The 23,397-nt window shown below is 44.7% G+C and overlaps 1 protein-coding gene across 1 annotated transcript in view; it reads right to left on the bottom strand.

Moving 5' to 3' along the window:
• DMGDH (dimethylglycine dehydrogenase) overlaps nt 1-20,922 on the bottom strand; it is a 45,184-nt gene extending 24,262 nt beyond the window's left edge. Inside the window, 5 exon segments of the mRNA XM_033163945.1 lie at nt 5,015-5,219; nt 12,507-12,671; nt 14,700-14,798; nt 17,971-18,139; nt 20,593-20,922. Of these exon segments, the coding sequence (XP_033019836.1) occupies nt 5,015-5,219; nt 12,507-12,671; nt 14,700-14,798; nt 17,971-18,139; nt 20,593-20,699 (745 nt within the window). The 5' untranslated portion in view covers nt 20,700-20,922.
• Between the last annotated feature and the right edge of the window lie 2,475 nt (nt 20,923-23,397).

Below are 23,397 nucleotides of genomic sequence, written 5' to 3'. Positions count from 1 at the left end.
TTGCCTGTGGAGGGAAAATTTATTTCTGTGTTGGAGGAGGCAAACAAGGCATCCTCTATGGGTACCACAGCTTTGGTAATTTTCACTTCCCCTACTTTATTCCACTAACCTTCTTTATCTAAACAAAATAAAATAAAAAATTCCTTCCAGCAGCACCTTAGAGACCAACTAAGTTTGTTCTTGGTATGAGCTTTTGTGTGCATGCACACTTCTTCAGATACACTTTCAGTGTATCTGTTTCAGATACCGTTAAGGTGCTACTGGAAGGAATTTTTTATTTTATTTTGTTTCAACTTAAAAGGTGAAACAAATATATGAGATAGACTCATGACTTGCAAAGTGAGATATGTCAAGCATTTATTTGTTATAATTGCGATGATTATGGCGTACAGCTGATGAAAACCCCAAATTAACAATTTCAACTTTGGGGTTTTCATCAGCTGTACGCCATAATCATCACAATTATAACAAACAAAGGCTTGACATATCTCGCTTTGCATGTCATGAGTCTATCTCATATATTAAACTCCAGTAGCTAATGAAAATAATTGCTTACATAAATGGACTTTTCCACGATATTCTAATTTTTCGAGTTTCACCTGTATATGCTGAGCAAAAAGACAAAGTGAAACATGGAGGAGGAATGGAGGGGAAGCTGGTAATGAGGCAAAAGCCTGTTGGCTATAACCCTCTGTTCCACTTTATAACTTAACATTAAATAAGGACCCTGCGTAGGTCAGACAAGAAATAAGTTATCAGGTAGTTAATGAGCCACAATCCCTAGAACACTTACAAAACACTGAGGTTGTTCCTATCCATGCACCACAGGCAAGAGTGGCAATAAGAAGTGGCTGTGGTATCTAGGCAGGATTTGTGCAAGAGATTTGGGATATATATATATATATATATATATATATATATATTCTCATTTAACTGAAAGTAAGCCCAAATATAAAAACAGCAGACATTATATGGACTAATTTCCAAATAGTGATTTGGAGGCTGGGAGCATAAGAAAGGCTTGTACCCTTATCTCTCCTTCTCTGATATGGGGTGCTGGTCTTTCCTAATTTTCTCTACTAATAGTTTGCCATGATGTACAGATTGCCCCCAAACCATAATTTTAAACCATATTCCAAAGTGGGTTTGCAAACTGTTTGGAGATGAGCACTAACCATGGGTTACTGAGTCAAATATCATTGCAAATAACAGCATAAAAGCTAGGAAATGGAGGAAGGTATGTAAAAAAAGGCAGTGAAGGGGTGAGCACATGAGGCAACTAGACAGAACATGATAGAATAATTCAGTTCAAATGAAATATCCAGACCACGCTTTGGAAAATGTGAAATGTACCGTCTAAATTGAGCAACTGGATGAGAAAGGGGTCGAAAGGTAAGCGGCTGTCTAATGAACCCAGCTATGTTTTGAGTTGGCAATATAAACTTAGCAATATAACAGGAATGAAAGCTCACAGTAAATTATTGCTTTCTTTTGGAGAGGAGGGTATGGAAGGAAGGAAGAAGATTGGCTGCTAGAGTGTTGGGAACATACTCTCATCATAGCTGTTTACCTACCCTGACCCAGGACATTAATCAATGCCAGCTCTAAATGTTCCCTTTGGTTGAACATTGTAACTTGACAAGTATGCCTTTGGTTTAATAAGTTAAAAAGAAATGAAAGAGCCTGAAGAGATGTCACAACTTCACATCTCAAGAGTAAAACATTGCTAATTACTGAGTATGTAAGAAGATATATGAAACAGCAGTGAGGAAACTGTGGCATGCATATCCAAGGTCCAAGTCACATGCAGCGTCTGCAAGAATGGGTGCCTGTGCCATTCATTTTACTGTTGTAGGTTATTCCTCAACACTGAATAAATGGGGTTTGCACTGATGATATGGAACAGTGAAAAGTGGTAGGGTAAATGGTTTGCTTGGAAAAGATTTTAGGTCTAATTTCTGGCATCCCCAGGGAGAGCAGGGAAATAAACCCTATTTGAAACTCTAGACAGTCTCTGCCTATGACCATCTGCTGTAATGTTGCAGCCTATTACTCAACATTGAAGACACTGAGCTAGCAGGATCACTGATGTGATTCAGTATAAGGCAGCTTCCCATGTTCCAGTGTACACATCAGAGCCCTGCAGACCTTTTCCCTCGTGGTCTTTATGCTATAATTATAAACATTGATATATTAGAGTCAAATGGTTAATACATAAATAGGAATTTAAACTTTTGTTTTCAAAAGCACTAAATATAAGCAATTTCCAATCAGTGGCGGAGCTTCATGCTCTGGCACTGGGGGGGGGGAACAGGCAGGGGCGGGGCTGCCGTGCATCCTGGAGCAAGGTTTCCCACCCGCAGGGGCGGGGCACGCATCCTGGGGCGGGGGCGCCGCCTGGGGGGGGGCGTGGTGTCCAGCACGGGTAGGGGAGCAGCCACAATGGCACCCTACTGGATTGTGCTGCCAGGGGGTGGGTGCGCTCCCCCCACACTCCTCTTCCTCTGCCAGTGTTTCCAATTGCTTGCAAAAACTACCATCAGGGATGACCAGGACAGTAGACTGGGGCCACTGGCATTACTGCTGTTTACCAGGTGGGGGTGAGGCAGAGCAGCAGTAGTAGTAAAATTTATTACGGCCATTGGCCCATATCAAGAACAAATCAGACAAGCAAACGTAACATAGAATTTAAAACAACTTGACATAAGACAATTAAAACAAAACAAAAAAACCAACGAGGCAGCAGCTGCTGCAACTTAAACAATATCAATCTAAGCAGCCCATCAAGAACAACATTTTAACTCAATTTAGTTAATACATATACAACATAAGGATTCAGCTAAAACTTAATTTAAGAATTAATTAATAACTTAATTTCTCCTTAATGATACTTGGTATTAGTTAAAGTATCGAAACTATGCAGTGACCCATTTCTCTTTTTCTGGGATAGGACATTTATCAAAAATCTAGCGACTGTAAGAGATCTACTCGGTTCTTCATCATTCAATAAATGGATTAATTTAGCCTCCTGGGTTCCGTCAGGGGGACAGAAATCTAGACCGGGCTGCCGAATAAGCTGGGCAGGAAAAAAGTATATGCTGTAATGTTTCTATGGAACCACTATTACAGTCGCAAAGCAATGAGATCTGGCCATTTGAGAGTCTGTTGGGCAGAGCAGCAGCAAGGCTGGAGCTCTGTGGGATTGGATTGGCTGGGGTACCTGTGCAGCCCTGACCTTGCTGATGTCCTGACTCACCCCTGATTCATCCAGGTAAGTAGCAGCGATGTGGAGGGGAAAGGGAAGAGGAAGTTTCCACAAATATGTGGAAGTGTGAATGAATGGAAGACCTAAAAAAAAAACCCTCTGGCATTCTGTGCCTAGGGTTGTTGTTCTGTTATTATAAATACCATATAAAATACTCCTTTACTCAAACAAAAATAAGTCATTTTCTAAATGACAGCAATTGCATTACACTTAGGAGCTGAATGTACTGCTGTTAGTTTGGGGTGCTAGAATTTGTGGGTGCCTGGATTTAATAAGTGCTAGGACCCTTAATAGCTGGGCTCAGCTTTCCATGTCCAGATCAGCCTGATAATGGCCAACTCTTTCAGCAAACAAATGGGGCAGGGAGATGGGTGATTAACAAAGCAGAGATTCTGTGCCAGCTGGAAAAATGAGAACCTCTCCCTGAGCTCAGAATTAGGTAGAAGGACAAAGGCCAGTAGTAGAGTTTCAGGATTGCAGTTTGCCCTGGTGTACTCTGGGAGAAATGGTTTTTCAGTCAGTAAACTGAAATCAATCTAGGCAGCTGCCTAGTGCAAAGTTAAGAGTTACGTGACAGGGAGAGAAGGGCAAGCTGCAGGGCAACGGACAAGATATCTGATGCCTGCTTGAACCCAGGACTATGCCTATGAGAGAAGCAATACCCTCTTGGAGTGTAATGCTGTGTTCGTCCCTCCATCCTAGGCTCAAGCGGGTGGCACTGTGGTCTAAACCACAGAGCCTAGGGCTTGCCAATTAGAAGGCTGGCGGTTCGAATCCCCTTGATGGGGTGAGCTCCCATTGCTTGGTCCCTGCTCCTGCCAACCGAGCAGTTCGAAAGCACGTCAAAGTGCAAGTAGATAAATAGGCGGGAAGGTAAATGGCATTTCTGTGCACTGCTCTGGTTCTCCAGAAGTGGCTTAGTCATGCTGGCCACATGACCCGAAAGCTGTACGCCGGCTCCCTCAGCCAGTAAAGCAAGATGAGCACCGCAACCCGAGAGTCGTTCGTGACTGGACTTAATGGTCAGGAGTCCCTTTACCTTTACCTAAACTATATATCATAAAGACATCATGGTCTCTGCTGTGTCTCTTTTCCAAAGGAAACAAACCCTGGGTAAGCGCCTGCACCCCTAGAATCATGCACTGCTGTGGAGATTGGGGTGGTGTGTAACAGTATCTTAACTCAATAAAAAGGCAAAAGCTATTTCCAGGAAACATGAACACACAGCCCATTTTAATTTTATAAGTGTTTCTAATGTGTAAACATAATATAATGCCAAGCAAGTGTTTCCACAATTCATGGAGACATTTTGGACTGGAATTGCCTAACAGTGTGGCCTATTTCATCAGTTTTCAAAGTCAAAGGCCAATCTACAGGCAGGGGCCCTGTTCTCATATCCCGGTCCTAAACTAATATACATGGAAGGAAGATTCACAGACTTACGTAACAGCATTTTTAAAAAACCAGAATGCTAATAACATGGAATGTACATTATCCTATCATTAAGCAATGAAGCATGCTATTCTAGGAACTATTAGAATTATTTTTGGGGGGTGGGAATCACTGCTTCATGCCAAATTATTTTTCAGGAGGTCATCAAATAGCTAATGCAAAGCATATATCACTTGCTTTCTGCATGGCATTCATTAGAGCATTTGTGCTCAATCTGTGTTTAGTGTGAGCTACTTCATCTGGCCTAGTTAGGGTATTAAATTTTCCAAAGACATGCAAATATATTTCATTTCTTACCAGCTGTATTCACAACTCTGTTTGCTCGAATTATTCCTTGTGGAGTTACAACTTCCCATGTTCCATCTGCTCTAGATTTTAGGTCAGTTACTTGGACTGGATAATTTATCTGAGCACCATATTTCCTGGCCCCTGCAGCCAAAGCCATGGTGAGTGAGTAAGGGTCAATATGACCATCTCCAGGGTTGTACAAACCAGCTAAAACCTAAGTAGGTCAAACAAAATGAAACTGCATTAGTATTGTTATGTTTTCTTAACCAGCATGTTAGAAATGGAGAATATCTACATATTAGGACTTCTTTGAACAGGGAACTGGACACTTGTGTGTAATTTCTAGGAAAGAGAAATTCAGAATCTGGATGTAAGAAAAAACAAAATAGCTAAGGGTTTCAGCAAAAAATCCAAAAAGAACAAATATAGTGTGGAAATTCAACTTACGTACCTCAATGTTAATCAAATATACTTCATTAAAATCAATGGCTGTGTCCACACATAACAATAGATCAAAAATATTGTCTTTTTTACATTAACTGATCATACTTGCTTCACTCCTACACATTGTAAAAATCATGATCCTTTATGTCACGGCAACCTTGCCTTTGGTGTTGCGGTGAGATAACAGCCGGCTCGTTTCTCGCTTTTGAAAGCGTTTTATTATCCTTACTAATTACAGAGCTATAATTCACGTCTGCATTCCATTACAACAAACATCCTAACTGCTATCTTCCGTTACGCGCCTTTTCCAACACAATAACCCCCTGGTGTTCCGGAAGTGACGCGTGAATCTCTTCTTCCCGCTTTTGCTCCCCTCCCCCTGTTTATTACTGACGTCAGCACTCCCCCTTTCTTCTGGCGATACCTCTAAGAGATTGCTGTCATCATCGTCGGACGTATCTGTTGAGATTAATGGGCCCGGTTCTCGATACCTCGCCCCCTCCCCCTGCCTGTCTGTTTTGCTACTTTCCCTCACTGATCCTCCTCCCACGCTCCTCTCCCGATCCAGGCTTGTCTCCGTGACATCCACTTCCTCCTCCAAGCCCCCTTCCTCCCCGGAGTCACTGGACTCAAGCGGATGGTGTATGATCGTGTGAACATTCTCCACTTCCCCGTTCCCATGCTGCCACTGTTCCGTGCGCGGTGGAGTGACAAACCCCAGGAAGTCTGTGTCCTCATTTTCATCCGACTCAAACACCGTCTTCCACTGTTCCGTCGTAAAGGGTGCGAATGACACTACCTCGTCCACCTCCTCCTCTGACCAGTCTGGATGGGGTTCCTCTGCCTCCTCCCCTCCTCTGTACCCTTGGTCCCCCATGCCCTCCTCCTGATGTCCCTGCCAACATTCATACCCCAGTGGGGCTGGCTTTTGTGGGTATAACGCATGGAATTCAGCCTTGAGGTATTCCTCCTGAATATTATCATGGCGCATCCATGTGTTGTTCTCGGGGTCCTCCCCTTCCCAGGCTACCAAGTATTCCACCTGCCCCTCCTTCCACCGGGAATCGAGGATCTCAGTGGCCTCATTGCCTGCCCCCACTTCCTCCACTGAAGGCCCTGTTGTCACCCCCCCTTCCCCTTGATAAGGGTGCCCTTCCCTGTATGGTGTTAACAGCGCTCTGTGAAACACGGGGTGAATTCTCATGTCCTCAGGCAACCTCAGCTTGAAGGCTACGGGATTGACCTGGCCCACTACCTCGAAGGGTCCCAAACGTCTGTGCTCTAACTTCCTGCACCTGCTTCTGGTGGGCAGCCCCCTGGAGGACAACCACACCCTGTCCCCCACCCTGATGGCCTCCCCCTCCCTCCGATGCTGATCCGAAGCCCTCTTATAGGCTTCTTTGGCCCTGTCCAGCGTGCTCTTGAGTTGCTCGTGCAGTTGGAGCATCTCCTCCGCAAAATCTTCTGCCGCTGGCACACTCGGGCCCCGGTCCTCTCCCCTCGGGAACGACTTCGGATGTCCTCCATAGTTCGCAAGAAAGGGTGTCATCCCTGTGGAAACATTAACTGAGTTATTATAGGCAAATTCCGCTAAAGCTAGGAACTTTGGCCAGTCCGTCTGTCGTCGGCTAACGTAGCAACGTAGGTACTGCTGCAGTATAGCATTGGCCCTCTCTGCCTGTCCATTCGTTTGTGGGTGCCTGGCCGTCGACAAGTTGAGTTCCACACCCAAGAGCTCCATGAGCTTGCGCCAGAACCGCGACGTAAATTGGCGGCCTCTGTCGCTCACGACCTTCGATGGTACTCCATGCAGCTTGAAAACGTTGTCTACAAACAACCTGGCTGTCTCCTCTGCCGACACTGCCCTGGGACAAGCCACAAAATGGCACATCTTGGTGAGCATGTCCACTACGATTAGCACTGCCGTCTTGCCCTTCGACGCCGGCAGATCTGTCAGGAAGTCAATGGACACCATCTCCCATGGCCTCCCCGGGGTGGGCATGGGACGCAACAGTCCGGCAGGGGGTCTATTGTCACTTTTGACCCGTTGACACAAATCACAAGCTTGCACATAGCCTTTGACGTCCTCCTGCACCCCTGGCCACCAGAAATCCCTGGTGACCAACTGCAAGGTCTTTTGCTGTCCCGGGTGCCCTGCCGAAGGGCTATCGTGCAGTTGCTTGAGAACCTTAGCCCTCAAGTGATCCCCCGGAACATATAATGCTCCCTTGTAGAACAACAGTTCATCCTTGGCTACGAAGCCGTCTTCCACCCCTGTACCTTGTTGCAGGTCTTTGAATTTCTGCTGCGCAAACGCATCTTCCCTAGTTAGACGTCGTATGAGAGACTCTTGATCCCTGGCTCCAGCGCACTGCCATCGGCTGGGTGGCATCACATGTCTCTCCTCCGGCACTCCCTCGTCCTCTAGGTACTGCGGCTTGCGAGACAAGGCGTCCGCCCTCGCATTCTTGTCCCCCGGGACATAATGGATCCTGAAATCAAAGTCGGCAAAAAATTCCGCCCATCTGAGCTGTCTCTGGTTGAGCACTCTGGCTGTTCTCCAGTACTCCAGATTCTTGTGATCCATGTAGATCTGGATCTGATGGCGGGCTCCGATAAGGAAATGCCTCCATTTTTTGAGCGCCGCTACAATGGCCAACAGCTCCTTATCCCAGATGGTGTAGTTGCGTTCCGATTTGCTGAGTTTTCTTGAGAAAAACGCACAAGGTCTCCAGTCGCCTGCAGCATCCTGTTGCAGCAGTACCGCTCCTACCGCCCTGTCCGACGCATCAGTTTCCATGCGTATGGGCCGCTCCGCATCGAGGTGCAGCAGCTGTTCCTCCGAGGCGAATACCTTGCGTAACTGCTCAAACGCCTCCTGCGCCTCTGGAGTCCACTGAAACTTCTTCTTAGTACTCAACGTGTCGGTTATTGGGCTAGTGAGCTGCGCAAAATTCCTGATGAACTTGCGGTAGAAATTGCTGAACCCAATGAAGCGTTGTACATCTTTTCTGGTCTTGGGTGTTTTCCAATCCAACACTGCCTTTACCTTCTCCCTGTCCATTGCCAGACCTTTGTCCGACACCCTGTACCCCAGAAAGTCCACTTGCTGCACATGAAATTGGCATTTCTCCAGCTTCGCATACAGTTGATGCTGTTTCAACTTCTGCAACACCTGTCTCACATGCTGCTCATGCTGCTTCTCATTTTCCGAATAAATCAAGATATCGTCCAAAAAACATACACAGCTCCGGTACAACAAGGGACCCAGCACATGGTGCATAAAGGCTTGAAAGGTGTGTGAGCCCGCCTGGAGGCCAAAAGGCATCACTGTGTATTCGTAGGTGCCAAACGGGGTAAACATAGCTGTTTTCCACTCATCTCCTTCTCTGATCCTTATGAGGTTGTAAGCTCCTCGTAAGTCCAACTTCGTGAAAATCTTCCCTTTTCGCACTGCCGCCAACAAGTCGTCGATCCTGGGCATCGGAAAGGCGGTCGGTTTCGTTCGCGAGTTTAAGATCCTGTAGTCACAAATAAGGCGTTTTTGTGCCGTATTTTTCTTGTCCACGAAAAAAATCGGACTTCCTCCCACCGCTTTGGATTCTCGAATGAATCCCCTTTCCAAGTTCAGTGTGAGGAATTCCTTCAGCTCCTGCAACTCCTGCTCCGACATAGAATACAACTTTCCTGCAGGCAACTTTGCCCCCGGCAGCAACTCAATTTGACAATCATACGGCCTATGGGGGGGCAGTCTGTTGGCTTCCTTTTCACTGAACACTTCCTTGAAATCTTCATACTGTGGTGGAATTCCCCTGGAGTCTTCCAACCGTACCGTGGCGATCCTCCCCTCCGTCTCCGACGTTTCCACCTCCATCAGGCAATTCTCCGTGCAATGCGAAGATCCGAAGGTGAGCGACCTCTGGTGCCAGGCAACGACCGGATCGTGAAGATCTAACCAACTCATGCCCAATATGATTGGCGCTCCGGACAGGTGTGTGACATTGAAAGCAATCACTTCCTGATGCCTCGAGACGCTCATCCTCATGGGCGGTGTCTGATGCCTCACTTGGCCCCCCAGCAGCTCTCTCCCATCAATTGTGGTCACCACCAGGGGAAAATCCAAAGGCAGTAAATGGATCTGGTGGGCCTTGGCGAAGCTTTCGGACATGAAAGAGGCTGAGCTGCCCGAATCTAGTAGAGCTTCTACCTCTAGGGGGTACCCGTTTGGCAATTCCAGCCGTACCATCAGCACAATTCCCGGCCTGGGCTCCCTTGGAGTCACTACACTCTGCCGTTGTGGGGGGTTTACTTGCGTGCCGCCTGGTTGGTCTTCCCCTCTCTTTTTTCCAACCAGGCGTTGGCGTTTCCCTGCTCCTGTGCTTCCCCACTCGCCTCCTGCCCCGCAGCCGCTGCCATCCCTTGCCACACTCGCTTCTGCGAACAATTACGGGCTAGGTGTCCCGTCCTGTCACACACAAAGCATTTGCGCGTCTCCTTCTCCCCCTTGCTTAGCAGCTCCCTGCGAGGTTTCTCTTTGAGGCTTTCTCTTGTGTCCAAACGACCGATTTCCATTGGCTCTTCGGGGGGCAGATGCTGCCTGTTTCCCTGAACCGGCTGAACACCCTGGGAAGGCCTCCTGTAAGCATGGAATGTCTTACTGCCCGGTACATTTCGCCCTTCCCATTCCCTTAGTTCCTGCCGAACCCCCACTTGCAGAGCCAGTTTGATATAAGCATCCGTATCCTTGGGTTTCGGTCCCCTGCTTATTTCATCCAAAATTTCCGGGTTCAGCCCCTGCTGAAAGAGCGCTTCAGTTTGTGGGGCTAAAATCTCCCATCCCAGTTTATGGCAGAGAAGGGTAAATTTAGCCACATAATCTCTCACTGTCCCTTTCCCTTGTCTGAGACTCATGAGTTCCTGCTTGGTTATCTCTTGATCAATGTCACTTGTGTAATGAGCCGCCATGGCATCCAAGAAATCCTGGAGATTCCCAAGCGCTGGGTTGTTACTTGCCAAAAGTGGGCGTACCCATTCTCTCGCTGACCCCGTCATGTGTGAAATAATAAATGCTACCTTCTCAGCATCAGTCTCAAAGTCTTTCCCTCGCACCCTCAGGGCATAATCAACCTCAGTCCTGAACCCCAAATATCCCCTGGGGTCCCCATCAAACTTACTCACTGATGCCAGCTGTTGCCTCTGAGTCACCACTGCTGTGGCTCCTCCTCCACCGGTCTTGCAAGCCTCATCAAGCCTAATTTGAAGATCTCGTAAATCTTCCTCCAGTTTGGCAACTCGAAGCTCAGAACGCTTATTTCTCTCTTCCAAATCAGCAGCTCTGGCTTCTCCTTCCTGCCGAACTTTCAAAATTGCTTCCTTGGCTTGAATCTCCCAGCTGGCCCTCGCAGCTTTCAGCTTCTCTTCGACCCCTTCCATGTCTCCTTTCCAACAGTCCCACAGCAACGCAGTAGAGTTAGGATGTGTTGTCACGGCAACCTTGCCTTTGGTGTTGCGGTGAGATAACAGCCGGCTCGTTTCTCGCTTTTGAAAGCGTTTTATTATCCTTACTAATTACAGAGCTATAATTCACGTCTGCATTCCATTACAACAAACATCCTAACTGCTATCTTCCGTTACGCGCCTTTTCCAACACAATAACCCCCTGGTGTTCCGGAAGTGACGCGTGAATCTCTTCTTCCCGCTTTTGCTCCCCTCCCCCTGTTTATTACTGACGTCAGCACTCCCCCTTTCTTCTGGCGATACCTCTAAGAGATTGCTGTCATCATCGTCGGACGTATCTGTTGAGATTAATGGGCCCGGTTCTCGATACCTCGCCCCCTCCCCCTGCCTGTCTGTTTTGCTACTTTCCCTCACTGATCCTCCTCCCCCGCTCCTCTCCCGATCCAGGCTTGTCTCCGTGACACTTTACTTATACAGTATTACTTCCAAATCAAGGATTATGATTTGTTTCATTCAAATAAACCACAATTGGTAAGCCAATAACAAATCTTGGCTTATCATTGTATTTGTTTGGAGAGAAACAAACCCCAATACCTAGTCCAGATAAAATGCAATGCACTGTTTCTCAACAGTGTGAATGCAAAGAGTGAAACAGGTTCAGCTCATGTATGGTAAGCCACAGTGTAGGTGGCTTCCCATGACCTGGAAATGCAGCCAATGGGTGTTTTGCTACTCAGTTCAGGAGAACAGAATTACAACCAATGTAGGTGTGTGGAACCTTTGTCCTTCCAGATGTTGCTCAACTACAATTCCCATAGGCCCCTACCAGTGCTTTTTTTCTGGGGGGACAGGGTACACATACCCCTAAACATTTTGTGAATGTAAGTTTGGCCTCATCGAGGGACAGTATATCAATACGAGTAGGAAAATGAGAGTACCCCTAAACATGCTTTTTAGGAAAAAAAGCACTGGCCCCTACAATACATTGTTACTGTCATGAAGATCAACATAACTACTCAAAGTGTCCTTTGTTCTCTCATCTGAATATCTAGTGGCTGTTTCTCATCAAAACCTTAGGAATTACCAAGGATTTGTAAAACTGAGAGATCAATATATTTACACATATTAATAAAGGATTCTTCTACCATGTCCAAGTTGCTCTTTTTTATTTTTGCAACACTGATAAAGTTGGTTTTGAATAAATCACAAATATCCATTGAACATTACAATACTGTCAGCTGCTGAGCCTTCTGCAATAATTCCTAATAGTCGAGTCTTGCTTCTGTGCCCAGCACAGCCTGCAGAATGCCAGTAACATTTCTGAACCTGTAGCTCCTGTCAAAATGACCTCTCACCCAGACTGTGCCTGTAAATGACACACTAAGCTGGATACTGGATACATAAAAATGGCACCCTCTGTAAAATCTGCTGCCTGAGGCAACTTCTTTCAAAAGGTTTCATGTTAGGAAGATTTAATAGAGTTGTGTACTATAAAATAATCCTCGAATTTTGAAGAGGGATATTGAATTATAGATTCATATTTTTTGCATGTAAAATAAATTTCACATCATTTGGAAATAAAATAATTGAATTAATTTACCTTTTCCATGTTTAATAAAGGGAATAGTTCTTGTACTCTCTCTGGCTTGATAAGATACTGCTCTGCTGGGTGCCAACCAGCTCGAGTCATCTGGTATTTAAACTCATCCACCCTCGTTGGAGTTGAAGCAATTCTAATACTTCCTGGCTGATGAAACCCAACAGCCTAACAGGAACAGAAGAAAAGACTATCAGGTTCCCAACATAGAATACTTACATTGCAGTCCAATAAAGTCCTAAATAATAACCATGGCACAGTGTACCTTCAGAAGAGGCTACAGAATAAATAATGAGTTGCTATAATTAACTTTATAGTTATTTGAAATGTAACAACAGATTAACCACTTTACTTTTTAGCTTTCTTTTCAATTCTGTTTAATTCTGGGCACCACAATTTAAGAAGGATATGCCTGACAACAAACCCTAACTGTTGGATTCTTTTGCTCCATCTTTTTGTGCCTGCTAAACAGCTGTGTCATGCTTATGATATTTTATTCTCTTGTTCATTGTTGTTGTTCAGTCATTCAGTCGTGTCCAACTCTTCATGACCCCATGGACCAGAGCACGCCAGGCACCCCTATCCTCCACTGCCTCCCGCAGTTTGGCCAAATTCATGCTAGTCGCTTCGAGAGCACTGTCCAACCATCTCATCCTCTGTTGTCCCCTTCTCCTTGTGCCCTCCATCTTTCCCAACATCAGGGTCTTTTCCAGGGAGTCTTCTCTTCTCATGAGGTGGCCAAAGTACTGCAGCCTCAACTTCAGGATCTGTCCTTCCAGTGAGCACTCGGGGCTGATTTCTTTAAGGATGGATAAGTTTGATCTTTTTGCAGTCCATGGGACTCTCAAGAGTCTCCTCCAGCACCATAATTCAAAAGCATCAATTCTTCGGCGATCAGTCTTCTTTATGGTCCAGCTCTCACTTCCATACATTACTACTGGGAAAACCATAGCTTTAACTATACGGACTTTTGTCGGCAAGGTGATGTCTCTGCTTTTTAAGATGCTGTCTAGGTTTGTCATTACCTCCTTTGTAATGTTTTATTTTGAAATCTTTAAGATAATATTTTAGTTTTTCCTTAATTATGTTGCTTTGACTGTATACTCTATATTTGACTTTCTTCAGATTGTTTTATTGATGTTTTAATACGCTGTAAACCACTTTGAGAATTTTCTTGAAAATATAAAGTGGTATAGAAATGAAATAAATAATAAAATAATAATAAATAATAATAAACTGGAACATGTGAAGAGGAGGGCGACCAAGATGATCAAAGTTCTGGAAACATAGCCTTATGAGAAACAGTTGAGGGATTGGGGTATGTTTAGTTTGGGTTAGAGGAGACTGAGAGGAGATATGATAGTCATCTTCAAGTATCTATAGTGCTGTCACATAGAAGATGGAGCAAGCTTGTTTCATCCTGCTCCAGAAGGTAAGGCCCAAACTAATGGCTTCAAGTTACAAAAAGGAGAATCTGAACATCAGAAAGAACTTTCTTACAGTAAGAACTGTTTGACAGTGGTGGACAAACAGAAGTTTTTAATAATAGGCTGGATGGCTATATGTCATGTATGATTTAGTTGAGATTCCTGCATTGCAGGAGTTTGGACTGGATGACCCTCAGGGTGCCTTCCAACACTACAATTCTATTATTCTAATACAAGTCATACTTTAATGTTCAAACATATTTTTTAAACGCTCATTCGTATTTTCCAAAGTAGCAACCAATAAAACCAATAATTAAAAGACAAAACGAAACAAGGGAAATTATTTCCCCCTCCACCTTCATGAAGTTGAATAAGAGGGCACTGACAAATTGTCATTATCGTAGTATTGTGAGTTTGTGTGGTGGGGAGATGTTAGCCTGTATCCCTGAGTCACTTCTAATTCCTGGGTCTAGGTAAAGGTAAAGGGACCCCTGACCATTAGGTCCAGTCATGTCTGACTCTGGGGCTGCAATAATTCCTGGACAATTATCTAGACCTCAGCCCCTTGGCTTTTGAGCTATAGCATGCCACAGGGCACTATGTTGTCTTCAGTGCTATTTAAGACCTACATGAAGCGGCTGGGAGCAATCATTAGGGAGTTTCTAAAATTGCTAAACAACCTCAAGCATGCAAAATGTTCTTGCTTTGTGCAGAATGCCGTATTTCACAAGATTTTGGATCTGTAATAGATATATTTAAAGATACACACCTGTCCAGTCTCATCTTCTAATTGTTCATAAAGCTTGATGCTGTAGTGATGGATCTGCTTCAGATTTATTCCAGGGTGGAAATATGTTGTCAAACCTGCCTTTAAAAAAAGAACAAAAAACAGAATCAACAAAACATTACAGCATGGAATGCTTCTGTTCATGTTTCCAGCCGCTCCACCCCAACTCCATCCCCATTCATCTGTTTTCTCCCCACTGTGCTGAGACAATTTTGTTCCACCACTGCCACATTTGGTGTTTTATGAGGTGAAGGTGGAGACAGACACATTTGTGCCCAATCCCTGCTACATTTAATTATTTAATTTCTCCATTAACTTCTATGAGCAACTGCCTCTTCCACCACTGGGAACATTGAAAAAGAGCTTCTCCGTGAGAACCAAGAAGTGACCTATTTGAACATTGAGACAGTTCCTTCTATGCTTCTATCTATGCTTCTCTGTTCCCCACTTCTAGCCGTTTTACTCTATACTTCTTCCACCCAGTTTCCCCCCTCTTGGTCCCTCAATGTTCCATGCCACTTTATTATGGAGCTGGATTGGGGGGGGGGGCGGAGGTAAGGATTTTCCCTCTTAAGGTTTTTCTTTCCATCAGATTTGTTTTACTTGTTCATACCTTAGAGCTATACTTCTCCTTTGTGCATCAGCTGCATAAGCACGAGCATGCGAAGACTAAAAACAGTTTTCTTATATAGACTACACTTCGCATGCTTCACGGAAAGATGAAATAATCCCTGTATGTTGTGTTCTGCAAATCTAAGATGCATAATTCTGGGTGTTCAATTTATTCTCTGTCTAAAAACCTGATCATATCCTTTGGCCAAAGCTATGGATGGAAATGAGCGGCATAGAAGTACCGGTATGTTCATTCTAGCACAACATAGTTTATAACCTGCACAGTCATCTCTACCTTACAGGAATGCAAGGGCAGGGCCTTATTCCAATTCTGCTCTAGTGCTGTTTGTATCATACTAGTTAGTGCTGCCTGTACTTCTATGATCAATATCCTCGGTGATATCAATACTGCAGGAGTGTTTCAAAACATCTGCAATAGGCTTCACCAACCTGGATCAATTACCTCACCACTTTGATGCGTAAGTATGGGATGGAGAATTAGCAATAAAAGAGAGCTAATATAGTGGAGAGCTCCACTGGGCCCAGCATCTTCTGAGCATTCTCAGAAAATTCTTGGAAAGACTTGAGTTTTCTCAAAGTTTGCAACAGCTTTAATTATGAAGCAAGCCAGAGGAAGCTCATCGATTCATAATCACTTAAGTGGCTAACACTGAGTGAATTTACTGAGTTCAATGGGACTTACTCCCAGCTAAGTGTGTATCTGATTTCAGCCTAAAAATTCAATGGCAAGCACATCAACACAGCTTGAGAATCAAATGCTGAGAACAGCATCAAATGCTTAAGGAACTTATAGAACCAAAATATACACTGAAGTTTGGTCTTGGGAGGAGACATTGCACAGAAATATGTGCACAAAATTTGAGAAAGAGTCACTATATTTTATAAAGCCAATCAAGTGCTACTTGGATAATTTACAATAGTATATGAATATGCAAGGTGACCAGAAATGTATACCACTTCAGCAGATACGGTACATGTTAGTAATTTCTAATTTGGCTTTACTACAGCCACCACCACTGACACATGATATGATATCTAGGATTACCCTGAGGCTGCAAGCTACTGAAAACAACTTCTTCTTGGTAACTAGCTAGATCACTGCACAGTTTGCGTAATATGGATCCAGCTACTAATCTGTAATTCCCGCATGGAGCAGAATGCCATGCATAACTACAGAAATATAAATAGATTGTTTTTCTGTGAATGCTATGGTTAGTATATGCAGGGAACCTTGCCAAATGGTCTTCCTCTCTCCATTAAATCAGTTACAGGTTTCAGTGTATCTGAAGAAGTGTGCATGCACACGAAAGCTCATACCAAGAACAAACTCAGTTGGTCTCTAAGGTGCTACTGGAAAGAATTTCCTACTTTGTTTCATTAAATCAGTGTAAGAGTTTTTCACCTTTCAATGCAATCCTGACAATCTTAACAAGGCAGAGGCAGAATTAAGATACAACATTAACTCAGGTCAAACATTGGAGCCCTGTCACTTTCAGAGATGTGGAATTGCTGGTCTATGCATAGTGATGTAAGAAGGCATTGTTTTCCATTCCTGTATTTGTAAGCAGGCAGTGCTGCTTCCACTCCATTGTAGTCATCATCTGCCAAAAACTATGCTATTTGTCTTGCTGTCAACTGTAGTGAAATTACCTAATGTGTAATTAATTATATAAATTATGTTGTCGTTACATTATTCCACCCCATTCATTTCAATGCAAAGGAAACACATTGAAAATGTGAGGGGAAGGTAATCAATTACGTATTGCTTGCAGGCTGAAAGCAACAACAACAACAACAACAGTGAATGCTAAACACATTTGCTGGATTGATTTCTGTTCCAGGCATGGGAAAATAAGCAAACACTGCCAATTGCCACTCTGTTTCCTAAGGAATTCTCGAACATCCCTATCCATGGGTCAGATACACCCCCTGGGGCCCCTTCATCCACCCTTCAGATCTCTGCCTCCCCCACCTCCATAATTACCATTAGTCTTTTAAAAAGCCCTCTATTGGAGGCAATAATTGCCTTTTTCATGCATAATTGTGGATGGGGCGTCTTTTTGCAGGGAAGTTGCAGCCAATGAAGAAAGGTCTAAAACTCTCCTCCTTGTGTGCTGTGCCTCCCCTGCAAAAAAAAACCCAGTGTTGCAAAAAGGCTTCTATTGGCTTCAGTTGTACAAGTAGGGAGCAATCTTCCTGAAAAATGCAGGTGGTACAAGAAGGATTTTTCTGCTTCAGAAGACACAGAGGTGTACCTAGGCTCCCTTGCACCCTTAGCAAGGAGCCGTAACTAAACATGTTAGTTTTTTTTAAAAAGTGGGGAAAACCTGCTTCCACTTGCTTAGGTTACATGCTATAATGGTAGCATTTGCAAGGCCCAACTTCAATTGCCAAACATGCAATGGATGAGCAATTGTCATGCTCCCATAGTAAGCATCAGTAATTAATGAGTTTCAGCTCTATGGAAATTTCCACTGTGTTTATGAGAGACAATTTAATGAGTTGAGAAAGGCTATATTTAGAATGACAATAATTATATAATTTATGGTATTGTTATTATCTAAGCAACTAGAAATCGGAATGCTTGTTTCATGTTTAATATGTTAGAACTTTCCCTTACTGCATGCCATGTAGATCCAGCAGTGAGTTCAGACTTTTCCAACAGAAGTACGTCTTTCATGCCAGCCTTGGCCAGGTGGTAGGCAAGACTCACACCAACACAACCACCTCCAATAATTACTGTTTCTGCTGTATCTTTCCATCTTGCTTCTAAAGAAGGTTTTTCTTCCCTAGGAAAAACATAGAAACAGGAATCTTGCTTCTTTGCCTTATTTATATAATGTATTTTTTATGTATTTTACGTAAATAGTTCAAGAAGTATATTGTCATCCCTAAGATGGCAGAGTGAAAGAAGCCTCATTTTAAAAAATAAATTATATAATAAATAAATAAATTATCAAATCCCCTTCTTTCCTAGAGAATGAAAACAGCTAGCCAATTATGAGACTTATTTGCTGCACTTTGTGCAAAATCATAGCACAGTTGGTAGAGCATGAGACTCTTAATCTCAGGGTTGTGGGTCTGAGCCCCATGTTGGGCAAAAGATTCCTGCATAGCATTGGGTTGGACTAGATGAGCCTCATGTGTGGTGTAGTGGTTAAGAGCAGTAGACTTGTAATCTGGTGAACCGGGTTCGCATCCCCGCTCCTCCACATGCAGCTGCTGGGTGACCTTGGGCTAGTCACACTTCTTTGAAGTCTCTCTGCCCCACTCACCTCACAGAGTGTTTGTTGTGGGAGAGGAAGGGAAAGGAGAATGTTAGCCGCTTTGAGACTCCTTCGGGTAGTGATAAAGCGGGATATCAAATCCAAACTCTTCTTCTTCATGGTTCCTTCCAACTCTACAATTCAATGATTCTATTCATAACATTGGTCCTTTCAGAATGACACCCACTACCAAACTTCTGACAGCACTTCAAAATATTCACCTCTCATTTTATCCAGGTTGCTAAATGAGGATTCACTCAGAATGTTTTCAGCTAATCACATTGCTGCTGCCATTGCTGCAAATCTGAGAGGAGCTTAGTCAACATACCATTCCAGACACTGGGTAGGAAGCAGCAGAAAGAGCCACTTTTGTTTAAAGCAGAGGCAAGGAGCCACAAGAAGATTTTTTGTTTCCATGCTGGAGGGAAAGACTCACTTTCTTGAAGTGCCATGCAGAACCCTGCCTGCCTTCAACATCTCCATTTGTCCTTCTCCGAGTCCCCAGCCTTGCTCTCTTCCCCTGCCATACACTCACTTGTGTATGTGTCAAGTCTGTGTTTGCTTCCGTATGACCTACTTACTGAGCTTTCATCCTACTTTGTTTGCAGGGCCAGCCCACCCATGAGGACAAGTGAGATGACTGCCTCAGGCGGCAGGATCCACAGGGGCAGCAGATCCTGATGTAGATCTTTATCCCTCCTTTGTTCCTGATGTAGGTCTTCACTCACCCCATTTTTCTTGGTGGGGTGGAGGGCACCATTTGGTGGTTCACCTCAGGTTCCAAAATGTATTGGGCTGGCCCTGTCTGTACATGTTTATGGAGTTATTTATTGAGCATTAATTCTTTTCTTTCTTTCTTTTTTTGGCAGGGAGGTTATATAATGGTGAGAGTCTAGAAGTGCCCAGTGTGTGTTTCTGGATTAAGTGAGCTTGCCTCTTGTGACCTCTGGCTCTGCTTATCCTTAGCTCCAGTTGCTGTTAGCTGCCCTGCCCACTGCCCTACCAGCTCAAGTGAGCAGCAGCCACCACTGTTCACCACTCACAACCATTCACAGGTTGATTCACCCTAAAGGCAGCTTCCATATTGAGCTGAGGTATACCAATTTAATATTCAAAAGTCTTCAATTGTGTGTTTACCTTTCGGTGTGTATTAATAATACACCAAGTGGGAATAGACACAGAATGGACCTCTCTCAATTTTGGTTGATCTCTAAACAAAAACGTTATAGTTGTGGGATGGGGAGAGGAAGGGACATCTCAGTGTCACCAACATGCAAGGATTTTGGAGAAAGTATTTACCTTTTTAGCTAAGGCATTTCACACCTGCATAGGAGTTACAGAGTATGGGCTACAACAGGATGCATACAAATGCACCCCAAAAACACATCCACAGGCACTGTTAGAGGAGAAAAGGGCAAATTTCTAGAGTTCTAAGTATGCCAAGAATGGATCAAAGGCAAGCGGGAATATATGCAGCCTTTTAGAAATGACTTAGGACATTAAGACCTAGGTTGGATCCTTATTCAACCACAAAGCTTCCCAGGTGACAAAGGGGCGAGTTTCTCTGCGCTGTTGTGAAGATGAAAGAACAATGTATACTACCCTGAACTCTGTGAAGGAACAATACAATAAAAATGTAACTAAATATTAATTTGACTTCCCTCAGGTGTAATTAAGCACACCCTCACCCTATTATGTTTTAATAATTTTACGCATGTAAAACGGAACCCAAAGTCTCTCTGCCTCAGACCAATTTCACGAAATAGGAAAAACACCCCCTTTTAAGTCAGGAGCACCCCAAAACTTCCCAGTCTCGGGTCTGAGACAAATTACACAACCACCAACACCACAGAGCAGCTTGGCTGCCTATGCGCACAGAACCAGACTTTATTTGAGGCCAGACTCAAAGACTCGAGAATAACGCGGCCAGCGACGCTAGACAAGAAGTGGAGGCAAGAGCCTGAAGCTGGACTCACCACCTTTCAGTGGTCGGGCTGCAGGCAAAAGGCCGAGCAGGGAGCGAGAAGGCGGGCTCCCTGCCCCACAGCTTTGGCGGGAGCGATCGCAGGGCTCCCCGGAGCATGGCTTCTCCTCTCTCTGTCTGTCTCAGGAGATGGTAGCTCTGCTAGCGGAGGCTCTTTCCTTCCCAATGTGCACCCCGCTCCCACTGCTCCCCACAAGACAGACAGGCTGAGCCGTCGTTTTCCAGTTGGCAGAGCTCACTCTGCGGCCAATCCCCACGGCGGAGGGAACCAGGTCCGCCCCTCGAAGGCGAAAGAGCAGCTTATGGGGGTGTTGTTATCTTTAAACATTTCTCCCTTTGAGGGGTGGGGGAAAGGGAGGAATTGCTGGATGGGTTCCCCCCGCCCCGCGCAGAACTGGCTTCTTGGGGGAGCTAGGGATGCGGGTGTCAGGGCGAGGAGGCAAGAACTGAGGCTCAGGGGAAGTTAAGGAAGAAAACGACATTGGCGCTGTGAGGGGAGGCGAAACGCGGTGGAGGCGCACCCAAACCTAAGACCAACTCTTTCGTATTTTAAAAAGTGCTTTTCCTCCTGCGCCCCCCCCCCTACACATTGTAAGCGGTCCATGTTTTTATACCCGGTAAAGATAAATATTTGGGTGGGTGGGGTGGGGTTTAGGAAAAATGACTTGCTTCCTGCAGCGAGGGATCTCCAAATCTTGGGAAGTATACACGAAATCCTGAAAATGGCCGTGGGGAGCCAGCTTCGAACAGCACACTGAAAAATATGGTACATTTGTGGCATCCATGAACTAGGCGCTTGAGGGAGGCGAGGGGAATTACTGTACGTGGGGATTTGAAGCATTGCTTCCTCCCGCCCCGTAGGAAGCTGCCATATACTGAGCCGCGCCATCGGTCTATCTTGCTCAGTGTTGTCCACACTGACTGGCAGCGGCTGCCCAGGGTTTCAGTCACGAGTTTTTCCCAACTTGGGACCTCCTGCATGCGAGGCAAAATGCTGTGCCGTTAGCACTTAACACCCTAATAATTATTTATAGATAGCTATGAGTTGCCAAATGCTCGAAGTGGCGCTTTAAATGTATGGGGCGTTTAAGTAGCCGTGAGTCTACAGTGCTGCTTCTTCTTCGAGAGAGAAAGGTTATCCGGTGCTTGAGTTCTCGAGGCACCGTTACTTTTCGCCCTTCGCATCAGGGGCGTACCCAGGATCAAAACTAGGGGGGGGGCAAGCCATGGTCGTTCAGGTTGTGACATTTCAGCACGGAAAGGCGAATGAAACCAAAATTTTAGGAAAATTATATATAATTATAGCAGTGCTTTATTACGGTAGTTATTACAATTATTTGCTTGATTTTTTTATTTTTTTTATTCTAGTTACATGTCTTATACCAGGGGTGGCCAACTGTGATCTACTTTCAGAATTATAATCTGGCAGTTTTGGGGGGTTGTTGAGCTTTTTTTAGGGACTGGACCTTCTGAAATAATTGATTTAAAAACTAACTCAGCAAGACAGAAGACTGCCCGCTTTGTAAAGTGTGACAACCTTTGAGGTACAAAACACCCAGACAAGGAAAACCAACTCAGCTAACTAGTTTACAAGAATACTTGGCTAGTTTAGATGTACAGTCTCCAGGGCCAGATGAACTACATCCAAGAGTATTAAAAGAACTGGCAGAGGTGATTTCAGAACCACTGGCAATAATCTTTGAGAATTCCTGGAGAACAGGCGAAGTCCCAGCAGACTGGAGGAGGGCAAATTTTGTCCCTATTTTCAAAAGGGGGGAGAGAGAAGACCCAAACAATTACCGCCCAGTCAGCCTGACATCAATACCAGGAAAGATTCTAGAGCAGATCATTAAGCAACTGGTCTGTGAGCACCTAGAAAGGAACGCTGTGATCACTAAAAGTCAGCATGGGTTTCTGAAAAATAAGTCATGTCAGACCAATCTGATCTCATTTTTTGACAGATGTGGATGTAGCCTATCTTGATTTCAGCAAGGCCTTTGACAAGGTGCCCCATGATATTCTTGTAAAGAAGCTGGTAAAATGCGGGCTAGACAATGCTACCATTCAGTGGATTTGTAACTGGCTGACTGACCGAACCCAAAGGGTACTCATTAACAGCTCCTCTTCATCCTGGAGAGAAGTGACTAGTGGGGTGCTACAGGGTTCTGTCTTGGGCCCAGTCTTATTCAACATCTTTATCAATGACTTGGGTGATGGGCTTGAGGGCATCCTGATCAAGTTTGCAGATGACCAAATTGGGAGGGGTGGCTAATACCCCAGAGGACAGGATCACACTTCAAAATGACCTTAACAGACTAGAGAACTGGGCCAAAGCAAACAAGATGAATTTTAACAGGGGAAAATGTAAAGTACTACACTTGGGCAAAAAGAAAAATGAAAGGCACAAATACAGGATGGGTGACACCTGGCTTGAGAGCAGTACATGTGAAAAGGATCTAGGAGTCTTGGTAGACCATAAACTTGACATGAGTCAACAGTGTGATGCAGCAGCTAAAAAAGCCAATGCAATTCTGGGCTGCATCAATAGCAGTATAGCATCTAGATCAAGGGAAGTAATAGTACCACTGCATTCCACTCTGGTCAGACCTCACCTGGAATACTGTGTCCAGTTCTGGGCACCACAGTTCAAGAAGGATACTGACAAGCTGGAACGTGTCCAGAGGAGGGCAACCAAAATGGTCAAAGGCCTGGAAACGATGCCTTATGAGGAACGGCTTAGGGAGCTGGGTATGTTTAGCCTGGAGAAGAGAAGGTTAAGGGGGGATATGATAGCCAT

Source organism: Lacerta agilis, chromosome 11 (genome assembly GCF_009819535.1).
Source record: "Lacerta agilis isolate rLacAgi1 chromosome 11, rLacAgi1.pri, whole genome shotgun sequence".
In the NCBI taxonomy this organism is placed as follows: Eukaryota; Metazoa; Chordata; class Lepidosauria; order Squamata; family Lacertidae; genus Lacerta; species Lacerta agilis.
Note: the sequence above shows the minus strand (reverse complement) of the source record. Positions and strands in the feature narration are given on the sequence as shown.